This window comes from Nyctereutes procyonoides, unplaced genomic scaffold (genome assembly GCF_905146905.1).
Source record: "Nyctereutes procyonoides isolate TBG_1078 unplaced genomic scaffold, NYPRO_anot_genome, whole genome shotgun sequence".
Taxonomy (NCBI): Eukaryota; Metazoa; Chordata; class Mammalia; order Carnivora; family Canidae; genus Nyctereutes; species Nyctereutes procyonoides.
In genome coordinates this window covers 37,013,353-37,039,416 of record NW_026575135.1, presented here as the reverse complement: position 1 = coordinate 37,039,416, position 26,064 = coordinate 37,013,353, and the positions used below count along the sequence as shown (strand labels likewise).

Sequence of the window (26,064 nt, the reverse complement as noted above, 5' to 3'; positions counted from 1 at the left end):
TATTAGCAAAATATTTTGCATTATACAAAATTTTATAAATCTTTAAAGGTTTAACTTATTGGTTATCTTTTATTAGCAGTAAAACTTTATTACTTTAATGATTCAATATAATATCAGATTTATCACACTAATTACAAGAATATTGTTAGTTTGGGGGTATTCCATAGTTTATGGAATAGGGTAACACTTAAAAATGACAGTTTCTATATCTTAATTCTTACTTATGTATCTAGTCAAATTACTAGAAAGTTATATACATAAATATACACATGCACACTATTTTTTAGCTACTTGCAGAAAAAACTTACCGAGTGTATTATGCTTTTTTATTTAAAAATTATGTCTGTATTTGTCCTTGTTGATTACTAAATTCACTCAAATGCCAAAATTCAAATTATTAAATAATTTTCATGAAAGAGCTTGCTATTGGTGTTTAAGTTGTCAATTCCTATTAAGTTTAGCTGATATGAATGGGCAAAGCCTTCCAAAACTTAAATCATTTGGTTTAGTGTTTTTTCCTTCCTAGGGTCTAAATGATTTCCAGAATAGATGAGGATGCTCAACTTTTTTCAGTTTTCCTTTCAAAGGAAAGGTTTTGTAGTCTCTAAATAGTCTTATTAGTATGCACATGATTGAATTTATCATTCTGTGTCAATCTCATTCATAAACATTTGCTAACCCGGTTTAGAAAACATTATGACAACATAGGTAGTATATAATGTGTCAAATGAATAATATGGGCAAGACAAATCCAGAAAAGGTAGAAATTAACTGTGGCCATTTGAGGAAACCTTCACGATGGAAGGCAGATATTGAATCTTGATGGAGGGTAACACTGAGATGAGAATAGAAAAATGCGGTGTGAATTGTGGATGGGCCACATTTACATGTCTATTCTTAAGCTGTTTGGTTGATGTTAGGCACATTTTGATGTGCCCTAATAATTAAAATAGTAAAAAATTAAAACTGTGTTGAGGAACCATTTTTACTTACTACATTTGTAAAAAATTACCAAACTTACAAGTCAAGTGTTGGTGCAGATGTGGAGCTGTGAGAACTCTTGAAGTGCTCACAGCCTATGACTTCGCAACTTTACCTCCAAATATAATCTTAAGCAATGTTTTTCAAACTTTTATTAATATGACTCCTACCCTAAAAGAATACATTTTACTTAATAACCCCAGTATACCCACACATGAAATAAAAATTTCATATAATAATTGCCCCTAATATGTATAATAAAGGTAAAAATATAACAAAGTACCAAGTGTGAATGTAATAATTAAATAAAATTTAAATAAAAAATCAAACACTAAAAATTTAGGAGATAGTTGATATATCTGCTTCTTTCATAATTTTATTTTTCAGCATAGTTTTTTTTTCTAAGAATTTATGCTTACATTTTGATGTTTTCTATTGTATTCTGTTCTACTTTTAAAAAATGCTGATTGTGATGACTAAATTGATTTAATGACCCATTACTAGATTGCAATCTGTAGTTTGAAAAATACTGCTTGGGAGAAATTCTTGCTCATCTGTATCAGGAGACATGTTTGAGAGTGTTTATAGCAGCATTGTTTGTATACCCCTTTTCCCAAAATGGGAAGCAGCTAAAATATACACTGACAAGAGATAGATAAATATATTATAGTATATTTATATAATAGAATAATACTACACACCAAGGTAATTGAAATGCAGCTACACCTATTAGTATGGATCAATTTGGGAACATATGTTGAGCAAAAAATAATAAGCCACAGAATATGTATAGTATGATTTAATTTATATGAAGTTCAGAAATCTAAACTGTACAGTATATCAAATAGGAATAACTATGTCTTCACACTATAAAGAAAGACAAGAGAAAGCTAAGAACCAGAGTTGTAGATAGTTAGTGCCTTATCCTGGAGGCCATAGGAAGTGTTGGAAGTGTTAAGGACCAGGGGACCTACCGAGGACTTCAAAGATAATGGTAAAGTTGTTTTTCTTAATTAGGTCGTTGTGGATACAAGATTACTCTTTTTATTCTATTCTTTATACCTTACATATTTCTTACAGATAATTTTTGATGTATTCAGTATTTATGTATGTATATATATTTTTAAAGAGAACATGTACATGCAAGCAGCAGTGGTGGGAGGGTGGTAGGGCAGAGGGAGAGGGAGAGAAAGAATCTTCAGCAGGCTCTACACCCAGTGCTGATATGGAGCACAATCTCACCACTCTGATCATGACCTGAACTGAGATCAAGAGTGGGACGCTTAACTGACTTAATCAGTAATCTTGTATCCACAACCACCTAAAAAAGCTGTAGGTACAAGAGTGTAACTAAGAACTGAGTTATGGACACATCCTGTGATTAGATATTATTTGTCAGATACCTCTGACAAATGAAATGAACAGTTACAAATTATGGCAGTTTTAATATTCTGAATATTTTTTTCTATGAAGCAAGATATCTTTGGTACCAAAAGAAACTTGCCATTTTCCAGTCTTGAAAATTCTGAGTGCCTTCACAAAACCATGTTTCTCTCAAAAATGTTTTCTTCCAAATGATACTCAAATAAGAGGGTGATTCCTGTCTTAGCTACATACACATTTTCTTTGATTGGAATGTGTATAAAATTTTGTTTTTCTTCTGTTATGCACCTGAATCCCGAAAGTTTGCTATCTGAATATGGCTTAGTAGTTGGTAACCAGTTTTTTTTTTTATTTTTTATTTTATTTATTTATTTATTTATTTTTGGTAACCAGTTTTTTTTTAAATTTTTATTTATTTATGATAGTCACAGAGAGATGTATAGAGAGAGGCAGAGACATAGGCAGAGGGAGAAGCAGGCTCCATGCACCGGGAGCCTGACGTGGGACTCGATCCCGGGTCTCCAGGATCGCACCCCGGGCCAAAGGCAAGCGCCAAACCGCTGCGCCACCCAGGGATCCCTGGTAACCAGTTTTAATGTGTTCTTCATCTTAAAGTAATAAACATGCCATACTTGCACTGTTTACTTGAAAACTGATGGGCAGGTCACCAGAAATGAGAATTATGTTAATAGACATTATTATGAAAGCTAGTTAATCCTAATACCATCAATCAAAATCTGAAACCTTTTAAATAAAATAATTTTTTTCTCAGATATACCAGCTTACCAATAATTACGATGTTTTCCATAGAGTGAAACTGGACTAAAAAAGGAAATAAATGACCTTGTTAAACGGAAGATTGCAGTAGATGAAGAAAATGCTTTCTTAAGGAAAGAATTCAGTGACTTGCAGAAGAAATTTAAAGATAAAAGTCAAGAAGTTAAGGTGTGTTGGCTTGTACATAGTTTTACTGTACTATTGCTTTGAAATCCTACTTTAAGCTTTGTCAGCCTTTGTGGCAGAGAAAGTGACAAGCTTGGAGGAAAAATTGCCTTAGGCCCTGCTGTACCACACAGTTTTCTCACATGCGAAAACTGAGGAAGATGCTTTAAAGATAAGACTCCAAGCTTTATAACTTTCAGATAAATAGTTAATGATGGAAATGGAGCTAAGAAAGTAGGAGTGTGAATATGTGGCTTCTTGTAATTAGATTCTGATGGGACTGGCATTATTAATTGATAAAACCCAGGTCTGGGAGGATATGTCTGTGTGGGTCTCAAAAATAGCTGGGGACAGCATCAAAGGCAGCTTGATCAATTAATGGGCTCTTTGCAAATGTGTACTCATCAAAGCTGTCATCCAGTGAAAAAATATGACCCATCCACCTGCATGAAAAGAGGCCAATAAAAGTATACAGGTGACCTTGGCCATCAAATATAGAAGAAGCTGCTGTGAGGGTAAAACTGCACAGTTTGTATTTGCTGATTAGTTCTCACCTTTTTTTTTGTTTGTTTATCGGCCCTTGTGGTACTGTTCTACAGGACACTAAGGAGTGTGTGCAAAATAAGGAAGAGCAAAACAGACTGGTTATAAAAAATCTGGAGGAGGAAAATGAGAAATTAAGTGCCCGCTGTGCTGACCTGCTAAATGACCTGGAGAAACTGAGGAAGCAAGAAGCACATTGGAGAAGAGAAAAATATAGCATTGATGCAAAAATAAAGGTATGCAATGAGAGTGGAGAGAATGAAAATAATGCCATTATTTTGGATCTAGCTTCTTATAGGAAGTTTATTACATGTGATTTTCTTTAAATAACAAGTTATATATTCAGATCCACCAGTGGGGACCAGCATTAATTTATATTCCTTCACTTAAGACCCACAGCTTTTTAAAAATTGATGTTGCAAAGCAGGAAACTGACTTCAAATAGTTATCTAAAATGTAATCATTAAAAAATAAAGGCTATAGCATTTCAAAACATATTTTGAAAAAACATACTTAGAATCATGAGGTTTGACTTTTTTCAGTTAGAGCTTAAATTTATAAATATAGTTATAATTCATTATAATAGAGTTTTAAGAATGTATTTTCCAGATATTTTAAAAAATAAAATGTAAAAAAAAAACACACAACAGTTGAAAAATACTCATATGTGTTTTGAAGATGGTGCTTTTCTTTGGTTTAAGAGGGCCTTATTCATAGTAAGATTTTATTTTCATAGAAGATAAAAGGTACTATCATCCTTTGTAATATTCTTATATCTTTTGTCCATCAGTATTTTTCAAAATAATACTTTTTTGGTGGCTCTCTCTTTGTCTTGAGAATGTTTTTGTTAGCTTTTTTTCTATTAGATTTCAGTTTTTTTTTTTTTTACCATAGATTTTGCTGAAAAGGTCAGAAGAAAATTTTTGTAATAGTAAATATGATAATGCCTCTATGTAGGCACATATAAAAAGAATATATAACATAAGCACATACATATATAGCTATTAAAATATACTAAGTATGAATGTGTGTGTGTAATTATTTTAGAGGTGAAGGGGTGTGCATTTCTCTGAGTGTGTGAATATCTGCTCATTGCACATTTTAAGGAAATACATTAAATCTTTTAGAGTATCATCAGGGAACAACTGAGCCATTGAGAGAACTGAATTCTGGTGCATTTGTTTTTCTCAATTTTTATGTAGTTTCTGCTTCCCTGAAACCTTAAGCAGTTTGGTAACATAATAAGGGTGAGTGGTACTTCCTTATGTTAATTCATAGGTACATGAGTGTTTGGTGATACTTTTCATATCATTGATGACTATTTGCCACTGAAATAGTTCATTCTGTGATTTGCTGTGATCTTTAGTTCTATGAAATTTTTTTAATTGTAGAGTTTGTCTTATTGATCCGTAGACATTTTTAATTTATTCTGGATACAAAGTATTTCTAATACTTTGTTATACATATTAAAGTACTTTCTGTTCCATGAATCTCAAGTAAGGTGACTTGGACTTTGAGAAGTTTGTGGATTTTGAAAGAGTCTGTTTTATTTTTTTCTTCTCTAATGTTTTTACATTAGGAATCTAACATGCTAAAGTTTTCTCTGTTCCAAAGTCTGTAATCTACTTAGAATTTATTTTGGAGGGTGGAGTCTTTATTGATTTGTGATGTAGTCTCTCTCATTCAAAGTTTTCCTGTGCGTATAGGTTTGTTTTTGGACATCTTATTATTTTCATGGTTTTAAGTATGGCAGTTTTGTAATTTGACTCATTATTTGGTAGAGAACTTCTTCTTTATTCTTATTTTTCTAAGTCATGAGCCCTATATGTGCTTACTTAAGAACTATTTGGTTTCTGGGGCGCCTGGGTAGCTCAGTTGGTTGAACTCAGCTTCAGGTCAACTCATGATCTCTGGGTTGTGAAATTTGAGTCCCGCATGGGTCTCTGGGCTCAGTGGGGAGTCTGCTGGAGAGTCTCTTTCTCTCCCTCAGCTTCTCCCCTTTATGCGTTTGTGTGCACATTCTCTCTCTCTCTCTCAAATAAATAGATCTTAAAGAAAAGAAACAATTTTGTTAGTTTTGCTGAAGAATTCTGTTAGAAAGTAGATTGGAACCACACTTAGTTTATGAATTAATATTTGGAGAATTGTAACATTACCATTCATTTATGTGGAATAAGATTTTGTAACTTTCAAGGAGGAGGGAAGATGGCAGAAGAATCGGGGACCCATGTTTCATTTGGTCCCTTTAATTCAGCTCGTTATCTATCAAATCATTCTGAACATGTGTGAATTCAACCTGAGCTGTAAGAAAATAATTGCTACAATTCTACCAAGAGAAAAGCGATCACTTTTTGCAAGGTAACAGGTGCAGATAGGTGAATCTGAGAAGCTATATTAGAAGGTAAGATATTGATGGGAGGTGGGGGGTCAGGGAGTCTCCATAAGTTGGTTACCCGAAAGTGAAACAGCAGTGAAGCACACAATTGGAGCTTTTAGAGGTCTGCTTCTGTGAGGGGCATCACTGCCTGAAAGGTACTCCAGTGGTGAAGCAGGGAAGAATCAGGTAGTACGGTTAGGTCTTAGGATCCCAGGGTTACAGAAACAGTGATGCTACCTGAGTGTGTCACAGTTCCCAAGCACTGGAGTGGTGAGGATGGCTACAGTCAGCCAGCGGGAATGGCCTCTCAGCTAGGTGTTGCCATAAACTGCAAATCGCAGCATGATTGGTTGATAGCTCTTCAAGCAGGGGCCAACAAGCAACAACCCCTAGGAGATCCTGCTCCTTGCCCTCAGAGGAGCAGTGTGGATGTGTGCAGGATCAGGCAATTGCCCCTGAGCAGGGGCCTAGGAGGGGTGGGACCATGGTGAGGCACGCCCCCATTGGGGTGGGTATGTATCCTAGCAGTCCGAGGAGTTTGATACAAAAGGGACTGACTGCTTTTCCCTGAGTACACTGAAGAGTGGGGACAGCAATTGTTCAGCTCCGGGCCAGAAATCTGGGCACTGCCATTTTCACTTTCTTTTTCACTCTCTGAGATAGTGCAAAAAGCCTTCAGGGAACAGAAGCCATATAGAGCAACCTGAGGCAGCTTAAACTGAGCCTGGCCCCCTGGAAGAGGTGGTACAACTCCGCCCAGGCAAAGCCAGCTGAAAATCAGTGCAACAGGGCCCTCCTTAGAAGACTAGCAGGAACATCAGTCTAATACCAAGTTTATAGATCACTCAACTGAAAAAATCCTGCACTAGGGGAGAATAGTATATAGAGTTTGAGGTTTTTTTCTCATGAGCCTTTAGTCATTCAGTTTAAAATTTTCTTTTGTTTTTTTCTTTTTTCTCCTCTTCAAGTAATTTTTCATTTTATCAACTCTTGGTTGTTAAGTCTTTTTTAAATTTTCATTTCTACATTTACATTTTATAGATATATTCTTCATTTTTGGCTTCCTATACTGTATTCAATATAATATATATATATGGTTCATATATATATATATACATATGGTTTTGTTCCTTTACAATTTTGAAGTTTAGTATCTTCTAATAAAGAGACCAAAATACACCCAAGTCCAAGAGGATAACCCTGTTTTGTCCCCCTGTGAGATTATATTCTCTTTTTCCCTTTTTTTTCTTTTCTTTTTTTGGTTTCTGACCATATCTAGTGTATATTTCACTGGGATCATGGTTGATATTTTTTATTTTGTTTTCTCATTCATTCATTCATTCTCTTTATTTTTCTCTGGACAAAACGACTAGAAGGAGAAATTCACAGCAAAAGAAAACAATAGAGGTATAATCCTTGCCATAAATCTAATCAATATGGGTATAAGTAAAATGTCAGAAACTGAATTCAGAACAATGGTTATAAAGTTATTAACTGGGCTTGAAAAAAGCATAAAAGACACAAGGGAATTTCTTAGTACAGAAATAAAATCTAATAAGGCCAAAATTAAAATAGGTAACTTTTAATGGAGATGCTTTAATGGTGATGTAGGCTAAAATAAAATGGATGCTCCAACAGCTAGGGTAAATGAGGTAGAAGAGTCAGTGACATAGAAGACAAAATGATGGAAAGGAAGGAAGCTGAGGAAAAGAGAGAAAAACAACTAATGAACCATGAGGAGAGGTTTCAAGAAATCAGCGATTCCAAAAAGTAAAACAATATTAGAATTATTGGGGTCCCTGAGGAAGAAGACAGAGAAAGAGGGACAGAAGGTATATTTGAGAAAATCATAGCTGAGAATTTCTCTAGTCTGGGGAAGGAAAGAGGCATTCAAGTCCAAGAGGTATAGATAACTCCCCTCAAAATCATTAAAAATAGATCAACACCCTGACATATAATAGTGAAGCATGCAAATTTCAGAGATAAAGAGAAAATCCTAAAAGCAGCTCAAGGCAAGAGGTCCTTAAGGTACAAGCGTAGGAGCATTAGACTGGCAGGAGACCTATCCATGGGACCTAGTAGACTAGAAAGAGCTGGCATGATATTTAGAGTACTAAATGAAAAAAAATGCAGCCAAGAATACTTTATCCAGCAAGGCTGTCTTTCAGAATGAGAGGAGAGATACAGAGATTTCAGGACCAACAGAAACTAAAAGAATTTGTGATCACTAAACCAGTCCTGCAAGAAATATTAAAGGGGATCCTGTAGGTGAAGAGAGAGCCCAAAAGAAACAGACCAGAAAGAAGCAAAGAAAATCCACAGAAATGGTAACTTTACAGGTACTACAGTGGTAGTAAATTCATATCTTTCCGTAGTTACTCTGAATGTAAATGGGCAGACTGCTCCAATCAAAAGACACAGGGTATCAGATTTGATAAAAATAAATAAGACCCATCAATATGCTGTCTGCAAGAGACTCATTTTAGACCCCAAAATACCAAACCATTTATCATGCTAATGCACATGAAAAAGAGGTGGAGTAGCAATTCTTCTATCAGACAAATTAGATTTTAAACCAAAGACTGTAGCAAGGGACAAAGAGGAACAACATATCATACTTAAATGGTTTATACAACAAGCGGATATAACAATGATAAATATTTATGCACCTAACATGAGAGCAGCCAATTATATAAACCAATTAATAACAAAATTAAAGAAACAGATTGATAATAATACAATAATAGGGGACTGTAACACATCACTCACTGCAATGGACAGATAGATCATCCAAGAAGATCAGAAGATCAACAAGGAAACAAGGGCTTTGAATAACACCCTGGACCAGATGGACTTAACATATATTCAGAGCATTCTATCCTAACGTAACAGAATACACATTCTTCTTGAGTGCACTGGAACATTCTCCAGAATAGACCACATACTGGGTCACAAATCAGGTCTTAACTGGTACCAAAGATTAGGATCATTCCCTGCAGATTTTTGGACCACAGTGCTTTGAAACTTGAACTCAGTCACACAAGGAAATTTGGAAGGAACTCAAATACATGGAGGTTAAAGAACATCCTACTGGGTTTCAGTGGTTGAATGTCTGCCCTCAGCTCAGGGTGTAATCCCAGGACCCTGGGATCAAGTCCTGTATTAGGCTCCCCATGAGGAGCCTACTTCTCCTTCTGCCTATGTCTCTGCCTCTCTCTCTCTTTGTCTCTCATGAATAAATAAAATCTTTAAGAAAAAAGAGCATCCTACTAAAGAATGAATGGGTCAACCAGGAAATTAAAGAAGAATTTAAAAATTTAAAAGGTTCATGGAAACAAATGAAAATGAAAACACAACTGTTCAAAACTTTTGGGATGCAGCAAAGGTTGGCCTGGTAGGGAAGTATATAGCTGCACAAGCCTTTCTCCAGAAAGAAGAAAGGTCTCAAATACACAACCTAACTTTATACCTAAAGGAGCTGAAGAAAGAACAGCAAATAAAGCCTAAGCCCAGCAGGAGAAGAGAATTAATAAAGATTAGAGCAGAAATCAATGAAATAGAAACCAAAAGAACAGTAGAAGACATCAATGAAACTCAAAGCTGGTTTTTGAAAGAATTAATAAGATTGGTAAACCCGTAGCCAGACTTAATCAAAATAAAAGAGAAAGGACCCAAATTAATAAAATAATGAATGAAAGAAGAGAGATCACAAGATCATAACCAACATCAAGGAAATGCAAACAGTTTTAATAACATCTTATTTTTTTTTTATTTATGATAGTCACACACACACACACACACACAGAGAGAGGCAGAGACACAGGCAGAGGGAGAAGCAAGCTCCATGCACCGGGAGCCCGATGTGGGATTTGATCCCGGGTCTCCAGGATCGCGCCCTGGGCCGAAGGCAGGCGCTAAACCGCTGCGCCACCCAGGGATCCCTTAGTAACATCTTATGAGCAACTCTATGTCAACAAATTAGGCAACTGGAAGAAATGTATGCATTCCTGGGAACTTATAAGCTTGAAACAGGAAGAATAGAAAACATGAACAGATCCATAACCAGCAAAGAAATTGAAACAGTAATCAAAAATATCCTAATAAACAAGAGTCCAGGGCCTGATGTTTTCCCAGGGGGATTCTACCAAACATTTAAAGAAAAACTAATACTTGTTCTTTTAAAGCTTTTCAAAAATTGAAATGGAAGGAAAACCCAAGCTACCTCTATGAAGCCAGCATTACCTTGATCCCAAAACCAGAGAAAGGCCAAAGAGGAGAACTAAAGACCAGTATCCTTGATGAACATGGATGACAAAATACTTATCAAGATATGAGTCAAAAGGATACAGGTACATTAAGAGGATTATTCACCATGACAAAGTGGGATTTATTCCTGGACTGCAAGGGTGATTTGACATTTGCAAATCAATATGATAGATCACTTTAATGAAAGAAAAGATGACAAGCATATGATTCTCTCAATTGATGCAGAAAAAACATTTGACAAAATATAACATCCTTTTTTTGATTAAAACTCTCCACAGTGTAGGGATAGAAGGACCATACCTCAATATCAAAAGTCATCTACAAAAAACCCACAGCAAGTATCATTCTCAGTGGGAAAAAATGGAGAGCTTTTCCCCTAAGGTCAGGAACACAACATGGATGTCCACTATCACCACTTTTGTCCAAAATTGTATCCCTATCCTAGCCTCAGCAAGCAGACAACAAAAAGAAATAAAAGGCATTCAGATTGATAAAGAGAAGTCAAATTCTCACTCTTTGTAGTTGACATGATACTTTAAGTGCAAAACCCAAAAGAGTCCACCCCAAAACTGCTAGAACTCAAACAGGATTTCAGTGATATGGCAGGATATAAAATCAATGCACAGAAATTAGTTGCATTTCTATACACCAGCAATGAGACAGAAGAAAGAGAAATTAAGGAATCAATTCCATTTATAATTGTACCAAAACCATAAGACACCTAGGAATAAGCCAAAGAGGTAAAAGGATCTGTACTCTAAAACTACAGAACACTAAAGAAAGAAATTGAAGACACAAGGAAATGGAATAACATTTCATGCTCATGGATTGGAAGCATAAATATTGTTAAAGTGTCTATGCTGTCCAGAGCAGTCTACACATTAGGTGCAATCCCTATCAAAATACCATTGACATTTTTTCATAGAACTGAAATAATACTAAAATTTGTATGGAACTAGAAAAGACTCTAAATAGCCAGAGGGATATTGAAAAAGAAACCTAAAGCTGGTGGCATAAAAATGCCAGACTTCAAACTATATTACATTAAGACGATATGGTAGTGGCACAAAAATGGACACATAGGTCAGTGGAATAGACTAGAGAAAGCAGAAGTCAGACCCAGAAATCAGTTCTGTGGTCAAGTAATTTTTGACAAAGTAGGGAAGTATATTCAATGGATAAAGGACAATGTCTTCAACAAATGGTGTTGGAAAAATTGGACAGCCACATGTAGAAGAATAAAACTGGACTATTTTCTTACACCATACACAAAGATAAACTCAAAATAGATGAAACACCTATAAATGTGAGACAGGAGTCCATCAAAATCCTAGAGGAGAATACAGGCAACAACCACTTTGACCTTGGCCACAGCAACTTCTTGCAAGATACATCTCTAAAGGCAAGAGAAACAAAAGCAAAAATGAAGTATTAGGACTTAATCAAGATAAAACTTCTGCACAGTAAAGGAAACAGTCAACAAAACTAAAAGCCCACAGGATGGGAGAAGATATTTGCAAATGACAGATAAAGGTCTAGTGTCCAAGATCTATAAATAACTTACCAATCTCAACTCCCCCAAAACAAAAAACCCAGTCAAGAAATAGGCAGAAGACATGAGCAGATATTTCTACAAAGAAGACATCTACATGGCCAACAGACACATGAAAAAATGCTCTATATCACTTGGCATCAGGGAAATACAAATCAAAACCACAATGAGTGCACCTGGGTGGCTCAGTGGTTGAGTGTCTGCCTTTGGCTCAGGTCGTGATCCCAGGGTCCTGGGATTGAGTCCTGCATTGGGCTCCCTGAGGGGAACCTGCTTCTCCTTCTGTCTATGTCTCTGCCTCTCTCTCTGTTTTTCTCATGAATGAATAGGTAAAATCTTTAAAAAAGGGAAAAACCACAATGAGATTCCGTCTCATACCAGTCAGAATGGCTAAAATTAGCAATTCCTGAAACAACAAGTGTTTTGTGGATGCAGAGAAAGGGGAAGCCTCTTACACTGTTGGTGGGAATACAAGTTGGTACAGACACTCTGGAGAGTAGTATGGAGGTTCCCAAGAAGTTAAAAATAGAGCTACTCTGTGACCCAGGATTTGCACTACTAGGTATCTACCCCAAAGATAGAAATGCAATGATCCAAAGAGGCACCTGCATGCCAATGTTTATAGCAGCTACAACCATGATAGTTAAACTATGGAAAGAGTTGCAATGTCCATCGACAGATGAATGGATAAAGAGGATGTGGTATATATGTACAATGGAATATTACCCAACCATCAGAAAGGATGAATACTTACCATTTAACATTGATGTGGTTGGAATTGGAGGGTGTTACACTGAGTGAAATAAGTCAATCAGAGAAAGACAATTATATGGCTTCCCTCATATGTGGAATATAAGAAACAGTGCAGAGGATCGTAGGGGAAAGGAAAGAAAACTGAATGAAAGTCATCATAGAGGGAAAAAAACCATGAAAGGCTCTTAACTATAGGAAAAAAATGAGGAGAGGTAGATGGGGGAATGGGATAATTGGGTGGTGGGCATTAAGTAGGGCATACGATATGATGAGCACTGGTTGCTATATGCAACTGATGAATTGCTGAACTGAAACTAATGATGTATTATTATATGTTGGTTAATTGAATTTAAATAAAAAAAGATTTTGTATCTTTCTAAAATGGCATTGTCCACTGTTACTAGATTTAGTCCTAGCTACTAATATTATTGTAAAAAAAATGTATAGTGGTAAGTAGTATTTTAAATTATATTTTAATTATTTCTAGAAGATAGGATTGTTACTGATTTAACTTTATTTTCAATAATTTTTTCTAATCTTACTCTAAAAATTTTTATATTTTTTGATTTTTCTTAAGTTATATAATTACATTGTACATTAAGAAAACTTTGTATTTTTTTCTAAAATATTAATTGGCATATAATTCACATGTAACTCATTTAAAATTCCCAACATGCACTAGTTTTTAGTTTATGCAAAATTGTTCAGTTATTACCACAATTACTTCTGGAACATTTTCATCATTTTAAAAAGAAACCCTGTAACCTTTAGCAATCACTCTACATTTACCCTTTCATTGTGCAGCCCTTGATAACCAGTAATCTGTTTTCTTTCTGTAAAGATTTGTCTATTCTAAACATTTCATATAAATAAAATAATAGTATATGGTCTTTTGTGACTCACTTCTTCTATTTTGAATGATGTTTACAGTGTTTGTCCATGTTATGGCATGTATCAGTACTACATTCCTTGTTATTGTGGAATAATATTCCATTACATAGCTATCCTACATTTTATTTATTTATCGTCAGTAGATGGATATTTGTGTCTTCAGTAATGTTGCTATGATCATTTGTGTACAAAATTTCATATATACCTACATATATTTTTATTTTTCTTAGATACATAGAAAGGATTGAGATTACTGGGTCATATGGTAATGGATTTTAAGCTTTTGGGAACTGTCAGACTTTTCAGAAGCATCTGCACCACTCTACGTTGTGAATAGCAGCGTATGAAAGTTCTTTTTGTTCTTTCAGTACTTGTCATTGTCTGCCTTTTTGATTATACTCACTTTTGTGGATATGAAGTGTTATCTCATTGTGGTTGTGATTTGCATTTCCCAGATGGCTAATGATATTGAGCGTCTTTTCATATGGTATTGGCAATTTGTCTATTTTTGAAGAAATGCATATTTCATTCCATTTACAGATACTTCTGAATACAAGTATTTTTTCAGCTATATAATTTGAGACCTTTTTCTTCAATTCTTAGAATTGTTTTTACTTTATTAATGGTGTTTTTGAAACATAAAAGTTTTAAATTTTGATATTTATGTACTTTTTCTTTTGTTACCCATGCTCTTGGTGTCATATTTGAGAAACTATTGCCTAATCAAAGATCTAGGAGATGGACACCTATGTTTTCTTCTAAGAATTTATATTTTCACATCTTACATTTAATTCTTTCATCCATTTTGAGTTAATTTTGAATATGGTGTTTGACAGGAATCCAAGTTTACTCTTTTACATGTGTTATTCAGTTGTCCAAACACCATTTGTTGAAAAAGACTATTCTCCTTGCATCTGTCTTGGCATCTTTATTAAATATCAGTGGACTGTAAATATAAGGACTTAATATGGACCTCTATTCTGTCCATATGATTTACACATTTATCCTCATATCTGTGCCATATTGTTGATTATTGTAGATATGCAATCATTTGATTTTTAAATTGGGGTATGTGTGTCATCTAAATTTTTTCTTCTTTTTCAAAATTGGCTATTTTGAGTCTCTTGCATTTCCATGTGAATTTGAGAATCATCTTTTCTGTTTCTTCCCCCAAAAAGCAAGCTCGGTTTATTTTGATAGAGATTGCCTTGACTCAGAAGATCAATTTGACAAATATCACTATCTTAGCAATATTATTACTTCCAATCCATGTATATGAGGAGTTTCATTTTTTAAGGTTTACTTTAATTTCTTTCAGTAATGTTTTGTGGTTCTCAGAGTATGGCTTTGCACTTCTATGGGTATGTATTATTCCTAAATACTTAATTAATTTTTTATGCTATTCTAAGTGGAATGGTTGCTTCCATTTCCTTTTTGGGTGGTTCATTCCTAATGTCTAGACATATAATTAATTTTTATATAGTGATCTTATATCCTGCAACCTAGTTCAATAGTGTTGATTCTATAGGACTTTCTATGGGAAGATCCTATCATCTACAAGTAGAGTTAATTTTACTTCTTTTCAAATCCGGATGCCTTTTATCTCATTTTATTGCCCACTACCCTGGCTAGAATCTCTAGTATAAAGTTGAATAGAAAAAAGAGTAAACATCTGCATCTTGTTTCTGATCTCATGGGGGAAAGGATATACTCTTTTACCCTAAAGTATGGTATTTGCTCTGAGGATTTTTTGTTATACTTAATCAGATTGTGGAAGTTTCCTTCTATTCCTAGTTTTTGAGTGTTGTTGTTTTATCATGAAGGGGTTTTGGAATTTGGCAAAGAATTTTTCTACATCTATTGAAATGATCATGTGATTTTTGTTTTTTATTCAATGGGTATACTATGTTATTTTATGTGAATTTGGCTATTAAGCCAACTCTATGCTGCTGGGATATTTTTATCTCTCTGGTTTGGGTATGAAATAAACCTGGCCTTGCGGAATGGATTAGAAAATGTTTCCTTCTCTTACATCTCTTCCATTTTTTGGAAGAATTCAATAGGAATTGGTATTCATTCTTTAAAAATGTTTATTAGAAGGGTGCCTGGGTAGCTTGGTCTGTTAAACATCTGACTCTTGAGTTTAGCTTGGGTCATGATCCTCAAGGTTCTGAGATTCAGCCTGCATTGGGCTCTGCACTCAGTATGGAGTCTGCTTCTCTCCCTCTGCTCTCTGCCCTCTGTGCTCTATCTCTTTCTCTCAAGTAAATGAAAACATAAAATGTTTGGTGTAATTCACCAGTGAAGTGATCTGGTTCCAGAATTTTTTTGTTGGGTAGTGTTGATAACTGATTAAACTTCTTCAGTTGTTGAAGGCCTGTTGAGATTTTCTGTTTCTTCTTGAATTGGTTGAGGTAATTTGTATGTTTCTAAGAATTTGTCAATTTCATTTTGGTTATAAAATTTGTTGATGTACAGTTGCTTACAGTATTCTCTAATAATCCTTTTTATTTCTGTATCGTTTGTAGTAGTGTCTTTACTTTCATTTTTAATTTTGGGTATCTGCGTCCTTTCTCTTTTCTGTCATTCTAACTAATGGTTTGTTAATTTTGTTGCTATTTTCAAAGAGTCAACTTTTGCTTTTAATTTATTCTTTATTGTTTTGCTGTTTCGTTTTTAAAAAGTTTTCACAGTAATCTTTATTATTTCTTTTCTCTTTGGTTTTACTTTGACATTTATTTTCTATTTCTTCAAGGTGTAAAATTAGATTATTAATCTCAGATATGTTTTCTTTTTTAATGTTGGCATTTATAGCTATAAATTTTCCTCTGAGTACTGCCTTTGCTGCATCCTGTATTAGTATTTATGTTTTGCTTTCATTCATCTCTGAATATTTTCTCTCTTGTGATTTCTTCTTTGACTAATTGGTTGTTTATGAGTATATTGTTTAATTTCTACATACTACTTTAAGTTTTTCTTCTATTATTAAGTTTTAGCTGCAATCTACTATAGTTGGAAAAGATACTTGATATAATTATAATGTTTTAAATTTGATTAAGAATTGTCTTATGGCCTAACATAGGGTTGGATATGGAGGATGTTCTGCATGTACTTGAGAAAAACGTGTATTCTCCTGTTTTGGAGTAGAGTGTTACATATACATCTGTTAGGGCTACTTAGTTTAGACTGTTGTTTAGGTGCTCTTCATCCTTGTTGACCTTTTGTCTAAATGTTCTATTCATTATTTAAAGTGGAGTATTGAATTTTCCAGTTTTACTGTAGAGAACTATTTCTCCTTTTAATTCTGTAATTGTTTATTTAAGGGCTCTTTTTTTTGGTGCACGTGCATTTATAAAGTTATATCTTCTTGTTGAATTGACTCTTTTTTAAAAGATTTTATTTATTTCTTCATGAGTGACGCACAGAGAGAGGCAGAAACATAAGTAGAGGCTCCTCCGGGGAGCCTGATATGGACTTGATCCCAGGACCCGATATCACAACTTGAGCCGAAGGCAGACACTCAAACACTGAGCCACATGAGTCACTGAATTGACTCTTTAATCGTTATAAGAGTCCTCCTTTTTCTTTTGTAATAGTTTTTTTCTTAAAGTATATTTTTTCCAATATTGTCTATTCCAGCTCTCTTTGGCTATTATTTTCACACTTATCTTTTCCCATTCTTTCATTTTCAGTCTGTGTCTTTGGATCTAAAATGGGTGTCTTTTTTTAAAAAAAATTAATTCCAGTTTAATTAACACAGTGTGTTATACCAGTTTGAGAGGTACATTATTATGATTCAAACATTTTATTTATTTTTTTAAAAGATTTTATTTATTCATAGAGACACACACACAGAGAGAGAGAGAGAGAGAGAGAGAGAGAGAGAGGCAGAGACACAGGCAGAGGGAGAAGCAGGCTCCATGCAGGGAGCCCGATGTGGGACTCGATCCAGGGTCTCCAGGATCACGCCCTGGGCTGCAGGTGGCTCCAAACCCCTGTACCTCCGGAGCTGCCCATGATTCAGAAATTTTATACATTACTTTGTACTCATCATGATAAGTCTGCCCTTAAATCCCTTTCACTTATTTCACTTATCCCCCCACCTTGATAACTATTAGTTTGTTGTCTATATTTAAGTGGGGTTTTTTTGTGTGTCCATTTTTTCTTTGTTCATTTGTTTTTTAATTCCACATATGAGTGACATTATATAATATTTACCTGACAGACTTATTTAAAATTAGTCTGTTTTGCACAGCTCCGGTGGCACAGCGGTTTAGCGCTGCCTGCAGCCCGGGGTGTGATCCTGGAGACCCGGGATCAAGTCCCGCGTCAGGCTCCCTGCATAGAGTCTGCTTCTCCCTCTGCCTGTGTCTCTGCCTCTCTCTCTCTCTCTCTCTCTCTATCTTTATGAATAAATAAATAAAATATTTTAAAAAACGAGTCTGTTTTAATCAACATAGTATCATGTAATGCTTTCTATACCCATTCTGCCAATATCTGACTTTTGATTAGAGAATTAAATATATGTATGTTTATATTTAAAATAATTACTAGTTAGAAAGGACTAACTTCTGACATTTTTTGTTCACTGTATGTCTGATAGGTATTTTTCTCCCTCATTTCCTCAGTTATTGTCTTCCTTTGTGTTTAGTTGATTTGTTATAGTGGCACATTTTGATTCCTTTCTCATTTTTTTGTGTGTATTCTGTTGATATATTTTCTTTGTGGCTACCATGGGTTTACATATATCATCATGAACTTAAAACTATATAATTTGAATTGATCTCATCTTATACTATAGCAATATTAAAACTTATCTATATTACTCTTTCCCTCCACTTTACATTATCGTTATCACAAGATACATCATTATGAATTGTGTGCCCTGTAATGTAGACCTATAATTTTGTATGCTTGTCTTTGAAATATGGTAAATTAAAAATAGAGTTACAAGCCAAATATTATATAATAATACTGGATTATGGATTTATCTTTACTGGGGTCTTTATTTCTTCATGTGGCTTTGATTTACAATCTTAGTTCCTTCTATTTCAATCTGAAGGACTCCCATTAGTATTTCTTGTAGGGCAGCTCTATTAATGAACCCCCTCAGCCTCCATTATTAATAAACACTCTTTATGTGTTCCTTTTGTTTATCTCTGAAACTCTTAATTACTCTATAAATTTGGAAGAACCATTTTGCTGAGTGTGTTGACATTTCTTTATTTTCAGCATTTTAAATATATTATCACACTGCCTTCAAGCCTCCATGGTTTCTGATGAGAAATTAGTTAAAAATCTCATTAAGGATCTCTTATATGTGACAAGTCACTCTTACTTTCAAAATTCTTTTTGTAGGGGCTGAATTTCAAAAGGTTGATAATAATTTGTGTGTCTCTTTCTTTTGCTTATTCTTGGGAGTTTGTTGAGGACTTTGGATTTGTAGGTGCATGTCTTTTATCAAAATTGGACTGGTCATGGCCATTATCTCTTCAAATGTTATTTCTGTTTCCTCTTCTGTCTCTTCTCTTTTTGGGACTCCCATAATGTGTATGTTGGTCTACTTAATAGTGTACCAAAGTTTTCATATGTTCCATTTACTTTTCTTCATGTTCTTTTTTGGTGCTCGGATTCAGTAATTTCACATGGTTCTTCTTCTAGTTTGCTGATTTTCTTTTGCCTGCTCTGCATCTGTTGTTGAATGCCTTGGAGAATCATCTATTTCTGTTACTATATGTTTTTTAGCTCCAGAATTTCTGTTTGATTTCTTTTAATAATTTCTTTCTCTAATTGATATTCTTTTGGTTTATACATTGCATTTTCTGGTTTCCTGTAGACTTTATATATATATATATATATACACACACACACGTGTGTGTGTGTATGTGTGTGTGTATGTATTTTTCACTCTGTAAGTATATTTAGGGTAGTTATTTTAAAGTAGTTGCTTTATAAATCTGATATCTGGGGTTCCTCAGGACTGGTTTCTGTTAATTTTTATGTTCCTTTGGTAAGGACATAGTTTCTTGTTTGTTTGTTTGTTTGTTTTTTTGTATGCCTTGTGATATTTTTGTTGTTGAAAGTTAGGCATTTGAGTATTTTAATGTGGCAACTCTAGAAGTCAGATTCTACCCCTTCCTGAAGCCTTGCAGCTGTTTTAATTGTTGAATACTGTGGTAGTCTGTTTAGATAATCTTCCAATCTACATTTGTAAGAGTCTGCTCCTGTTGTGTGAGGTCACTGAGGTTTCTATCCTTTTGTTTATCTCATGTGTCAGAGTTTTCCTTGAATGGCAGGAACCAAAATAAACAGAACAAAAAGAAGCAAAAAACCCCCAGAACACCCACAAAAATAAAAACCACACATCCACAGAAACAAAACAAATCCCTCTCCCATTCTTTGTATTGACCTTCTACTAAGACACTCCTTTAATACCTATTCATATTTGCACTGAGCTCAGAGGTCAGCTGAGCGTAAAACTTTGGATATTCTCTTTTCTGAAGATGCATCTTTCTCTGAGCCTGTGTGTGGCTTTCTAAACTCTCCCAAATCAGTGGGTATTTTTGAATGTCCTAATGTCCCCAGGGATCTCCCATAGCCTTTGCTCCTATTTCTGAGGCATTCTGTTGTATATCTCAACAATAATCTTTTGTCCCACACATCTGTGGTTTAGTTTACCTTGTGGTATTTTGTGCCATTTCCTTCATTTTTCCAGTCTTTGTTCCCAGTTAGGTCAAACAGACATAATCACTTTGCATCATAACTTCAGGTAGCCCACAAATAAATTAGAGCATACACATGTATTAATTTACTGAAAAGTCTGTTTCTGTTTCCTTACAAACCAGGGAGTAGGATCTTCAACAGGGAACATGGGTTGCTGCCATTCTAAGAATAGCACTGCTTCAAGTTTCACAGGCTTTAAAATGGTCTGCTTGCTGGAGACAGCGTGGCAAGAAGGGCAAGTGAAAGCTCCATAAATCTTGTCCCATTTTTAAGTTAAATTTTTTTAGCTAAGCATTCTCATGGTTGCTATAAACCTTTGAATGCATTCCATAGTTTTTCTAACATTGGTTCTGAGAATTTCTGCTTGCTTTTTGATATTTCTGCCGGGGCAAGAGTGCTTGATTCTGCATATTCTGCTATTTTCCCGATGTCATTCATCAACTGCATTTTTAAAAGATGGTTATGTGTGTGTGTGTGTGTGTGTGTGTGTGTGTGTGTATTTGAGCACTTGGAATTGTTATCTCACTGTCTCTGGCATCCATTATTTCTGAAGAAAAGTCAGTTAATTTTATTGAGCTCTCCTGGAAATGAGTAGTGGTTTGTCTCTTGTGGTTTGTAAGATTTTCTTGTTTTTGCCCCTCAGTATTTTTACTATGTGTCTGTGGATTTGTATATTTATAATACTTGGAGATTGTTGAGCTTCATGGATGTTTAGATTAATTTTTTTCAACATTTTTGGGTAGTTTTCAGTCATTATATTTTGAATTTTTCTTCTGTTTTTTATTCTCTTGCCTGTTCTTCTTGAAGTCCCATTATTCTTATGTTTGTGTATTTTGCGATGTCCACATTTCTCTGGGGCTATTAATTTTTTTGAATTTGTTTTATCTTTTTTTCTTATTATTATTGTCTCATATTAAATATCCAGCTACCTTAGTGAATTTTTTTGTGCTCTTCATTTTGGTTGTTTTGCTTTTTAACACCAGAATTTCCATTTCTATTTTGGATGTTTTAAAATAATTTATATCACTTTATTGGCATTTTTAAATTGGATATTACCTTGTAATTTTATCTTTTTTTTGTTTTTTTAATAATAGGTTGCATTTTAAAGTATGGTTTTCATTAGTTATTTTTATTGCCTGTGTCCTCTCCTTGGTATGGATGATACTTACCTCTTTCATTGCATGTTGTAATTTTTTTGTTGCAAAATGGACATTTTAAATTGTATACAATAGCAGTTTTGGATACTGATTCCTCACTACCCCATCCTCAGGGATGTCTGCTTACTTGTTTGTCTAGTGGTTTGGCTGGACCATATTAATCTGTCTGTTTCCCCTACTTTTCAGAAAGCACATACTTGGACATGTACACATTCACCCTGGGATCATAGTGATTTTAGCAGAGATCTCCCTCACTGTCTCTTCTCTTTATTGTCTGTCACTGTTGGTATCACACCCAGCTCTTGGTCACCAAAAATTGCTGGCTGATTTTTCTGTTGTTTTTGACAGTGTCCTGGGACACAAATTGCTTCACAGTATGGGAAAATTAAATCTGGATTTCTCTGTCAGGTTAGTTTTTTAAAAATAATTTTAACTGTGGTAAAGCACACATAACAAAATTTACAGTCTTTACCATTTTTAAGTGTACAGTTCAATAGTGTTGAGTATATTCACATTCCCGCAGCCAATATCCAGACCTTCTTCATCTTCTAAAAGTGAATCTGTGCTCATTAAACAACTCTCTTATTTTTCCCTCGCTCTTGCCTGTGGCATCTACCATTCTAGTTTTTTTATGAATTTGACCATTCTAGATATCTCATATAAGTGGAATTATACAGTATTTTTAGTTTTTAGAACTGGCTTATTTTGCTTTACACAGTGATTTCAAGTTCCATCCATGTGTTGCATATGTTAAAATTTCCTTTATATTTATTTATATATTTTGAGAGAGAGACCATACAGTGAGGAGAGGGGGAGGGCCAGAGGAAGAGGGTGAGAGAGAATCATAGCATAGCATGGAGCCTGATGCAGGGTTTGATCTCACAACTCTGAGATCATGACCTGAACCAAAATGAAGAGTCTGATGCCACCCAGGCACTCCAAAATTTCCTTTTTAAAAAATTGTGGTAAAAACCACATAACATAAAATTTACCACTATAATAATTTTTACATATAAAGTTCAGTAGTACTAAATATACGTTGCTGTGAAAGATATATTAGGATTTTTTGACTTGTAGAACTACATGTCTCTGCTATTTAATTGTTTTTTTTTTAAGATTTTATTTATTTATTCATAAGAGACAGAGAGAGAGAGAGAGAGAGAGAGAGAGAGAGAGAAGCAGGCTCCATGCAGGGAGCCCGATGTGGGACTTGATCCCGGGACTCCGGGATAGTGCCCTGGGCCAAAGGCAGGCACTAAATTGCTGAGCCACCCAAGCATCCCCTCTACTATTTAATTAATTCCTTGTTTTCCCCTTTTTCACCCAGCCCTTGGTAACTACCATTCTAATTTTATCCATGAATTTGACTACTTTAGATGCCTCATATAAGTGGAATCTTATAGTAATTAAATAAATCATTGTATTTAATTTAGCATAGTGTCCTCAAGGTTCATCCGTGTTGTAACATGTCACAGGATTTCCTTTCTTTTTAAGGCTTCCTTGTTTTTTATTTTATATATAGACCCCATTTTGAATCTATTCATCCATCATATGGGTGGTTCTACGACTTGGCTATTGTAAACAGTGCTGGTATGAACATGGGTGTGTGAATATCTCTTCAAGACCCTGATTTCCATTCTTTTGAATATATACCAAGAATTGAGGTTGCTGGATTATATGGTAGTTACATTTTTACTGATTTTTGATTTTTATTTTTTAAAAAAATTTAGATTCTCTTTATTTGAGAGGCAGAGACAGAGACTACAAGTGGGGGAAGGAGCATGGGAGAGGAACAAGCACATTTCCCACTGAGTATAATAGCCCAACATGGGGCTTGATCCCAGGACCCTGAGATCATGACCTGAGCTAGTGACACTTAACCGAGTGAGCCACCCAGGTGCCACTTGTAGTTACATTTTCAATGTTTTGAGCAGTTAACCACCCCTCCATACAGGTTGCATCATTTATAATTCCACCAGCAGTTCACCAGGGTTTCACCTTTCTCATATCCATGCCAATACTCTTTTTTCATTCTCTTTCTTTTTTTTTCTAAAGAGTTTTAAATTTATTTTGGGTGTGGGGAGAATAGAACGTACATGAGTGCGGGGAGGGGTAGAGGGTAAGAGAGAGAGAGAATCCTGGGGCAGACTCCCATTGATCACAGAATGTGATATGAGGCCTATCCCTGGACCTGAGATCTGGCCTGAGCTGAAATCAAGTAACCAACTGAACCACCCAGGCACTTCTCTCTCTTCCTGTCATTGTTCTTTGTGTAATAAATGGAAATTTAAGAAGAACTCAGAATGTTTTCTTAGCTGAAAGCCATTATTTTGCCATTAAAATATTACTGTAGCTATTATAGGGTAATATATGAAGTATGAGAGCTTGGCTAGAGTCAAGTAGTGCTTGACGTAAAACGTGGTGCTCACTTTCGCAGATAATGAAAGTATAGCACTATGATACTATTTTATATTTAGATACTATATTTACTTAGTGCTTTATGAAAAGAATCAAAATTAGTTTTATAATCATTTTGTAGAAAATACACTTTTAGAAATATGACATTAATTTTGAAATTGTTTTAAAATGAAAAAAAGAATTATTTGGAGGAAAAAGCCAACTTAGAAAAACTTGAGGAAAAATTTCATCATAATCAGGAGAACTGAGCATGATTGAAATCTCAAATGTTGTAAAATTATATTGATATTTTCTACAGGACTATCTTTTATTCCCCCTAGTGTAGCTATGTGTATACATTTAAAATAGAGGAAATTATGAAATACGTGCTGTTTGTCCTGACTTCTATTTAAGTAAATGAACTCATTTTTTATTCATAGAATAGGTAGCTTTTTCATTGTGCAATAATTTATTTATTGTAATTTCAATAAGTACATTTCTACATAGATTTTCACAATTAATTGCTTCAAATTCTTAGCTTTTGTACCAGGAAGCTATGGTACTTTTTCATTTTCTGGAAAAAGTAAACTGTGACTGGTATTAAAGTATAGTTCGTAAAATGTTTTTAGTTAAGTGAAAACAAAGGGAAATTAAAAATTACCAATTTTTTACTGTTATTTTGTAGATTAAATGTAATATACTTCATTTATATTTATTTGTTGGATAGTTATTGTATTTGACTGTGATTTGATAAGTTTAATGATTAAGTCCTCTGATTTTAGGCCTTTGAAGACAGTTTAATCGAAGCAAAGAAAGAAATTGAAGTATCACAAAGTAAATACAATGCACTATCATTACAGTTGAATAATAAACAGACTGAACTTATCCAGAAGGATATGGATATTACCCTTGTCAGGCAAGTGTATTCAGTTTTAAATTTAACATTATGGTAATGTCATTAGTTATTCAGAATGGCGACATAAATGTTTATTATTAGCACTCTAAATAACAACAGTATGTCTTCTATGAGGATATATATTTGCGTATTGAAACTATCTGGAATTATATATACCAAACTGGGAATAGTTAACTAAGAGAATGAGGGGTTTTACAGAATTGGGAAGAGCATTCTCAAACAGGAGTCTTGTCTTCATTTTTAACAAGGACAGTGCATTCACTCATAGTTGCCTTCTAAAAAATTCCCAGCCAGGTATTATGTTCATTATTATAATAGGCAGTATATGAGAAATCCAATTTTGACTTTTTATTCTATTATGTTCTAAATAGTTTTAGTTTATGAGATATTCTTCCTATATCAAAATAGTTAATTTGTAGTACTACTCACAAAGTAGGATTACTTGAAAAACTTGTGTTTTTAAGTGTTTTAAAAGATTTTAAACTATCTTTTAACTTATTTCAGTTACTTTTATCAGAAAATAGTGTTGGAATAAATCATAGATATATAAATGTATATGCATGCACATATACATATGTTATCTATGTAATATACATAAAGATACATGTATGTATGTATGTGCATTCTTTACTTAAACTGGTTAAATCATATAGTTAAAGTTTATCATCTATTTTTATAAGCACAGTTTCATCCTCTGGTGGTACTATTGTGCATACACACACACACACACACACACACATATATAAACACACACATACACATGTAAAATATTTATATATATAATACATATAAATTCTAAGTATTTGTATTGTATGCAGTAATAGTATTTGTGTGGTTAAAACTTAATATGTAAATATATTTTTATGTATGCCTTATTCAATACATATTTATATATCTTTATGTATATTTAGTATGTTGCAAGAGCTATAGATAGATCAGGGCAGAATTTTGGGCTAGGTAGCAATTAATGTATATATATTTATTACCTAAGTGAAAATTCATTTGTATCACAATTTAAAAATCTTCTTTTTATAGAAGTGAGGAAAAGTATAAAATTAAAGATAGTACACTGGTTGGCTATCTATTCATAGTATAATTATTTGGATATATATTTGATATAATTTGTTAAAGCCAGAAAAGTAATTTTAAATAGTTATAGAATCTTACATTTTTGAGAAATCTT

General features: G+C 34.2%; 1 protein-coding gene across 4 annotated transcripts in view; it reads left to right on the top strand.

Moving 5' to 3' along the window:
• CNTLN (centlein) overlaps positions 1 to 26,064 on the top strand; it is a 323,526-nt gene that overhangs the window by 95,749 nt on the left and 201,713 nt on the right. For all 4 annotated transcript variants that reach the window (XM_055302562.1, XM_055302564.1, XM_055302563.1 and 1 more), the window contains exons 4-6: positions 3,175 to 3,309; positions 3,906 to 4,085; positions 24,748 to 24,881. In XM_055302562.1, the coding sequence (XP_055158537.1) occupies positions 3,175 to 3,309; positions 3,906 to 4,085; positions 24,748 to 24,881 (449 nt within the window). The remainder of the gene's footprint in view (positions 1 to 3,174; positions 3,310 to 3,905; positions 4,086 to 24,747; positions 24,882 to 26,064) is intronic.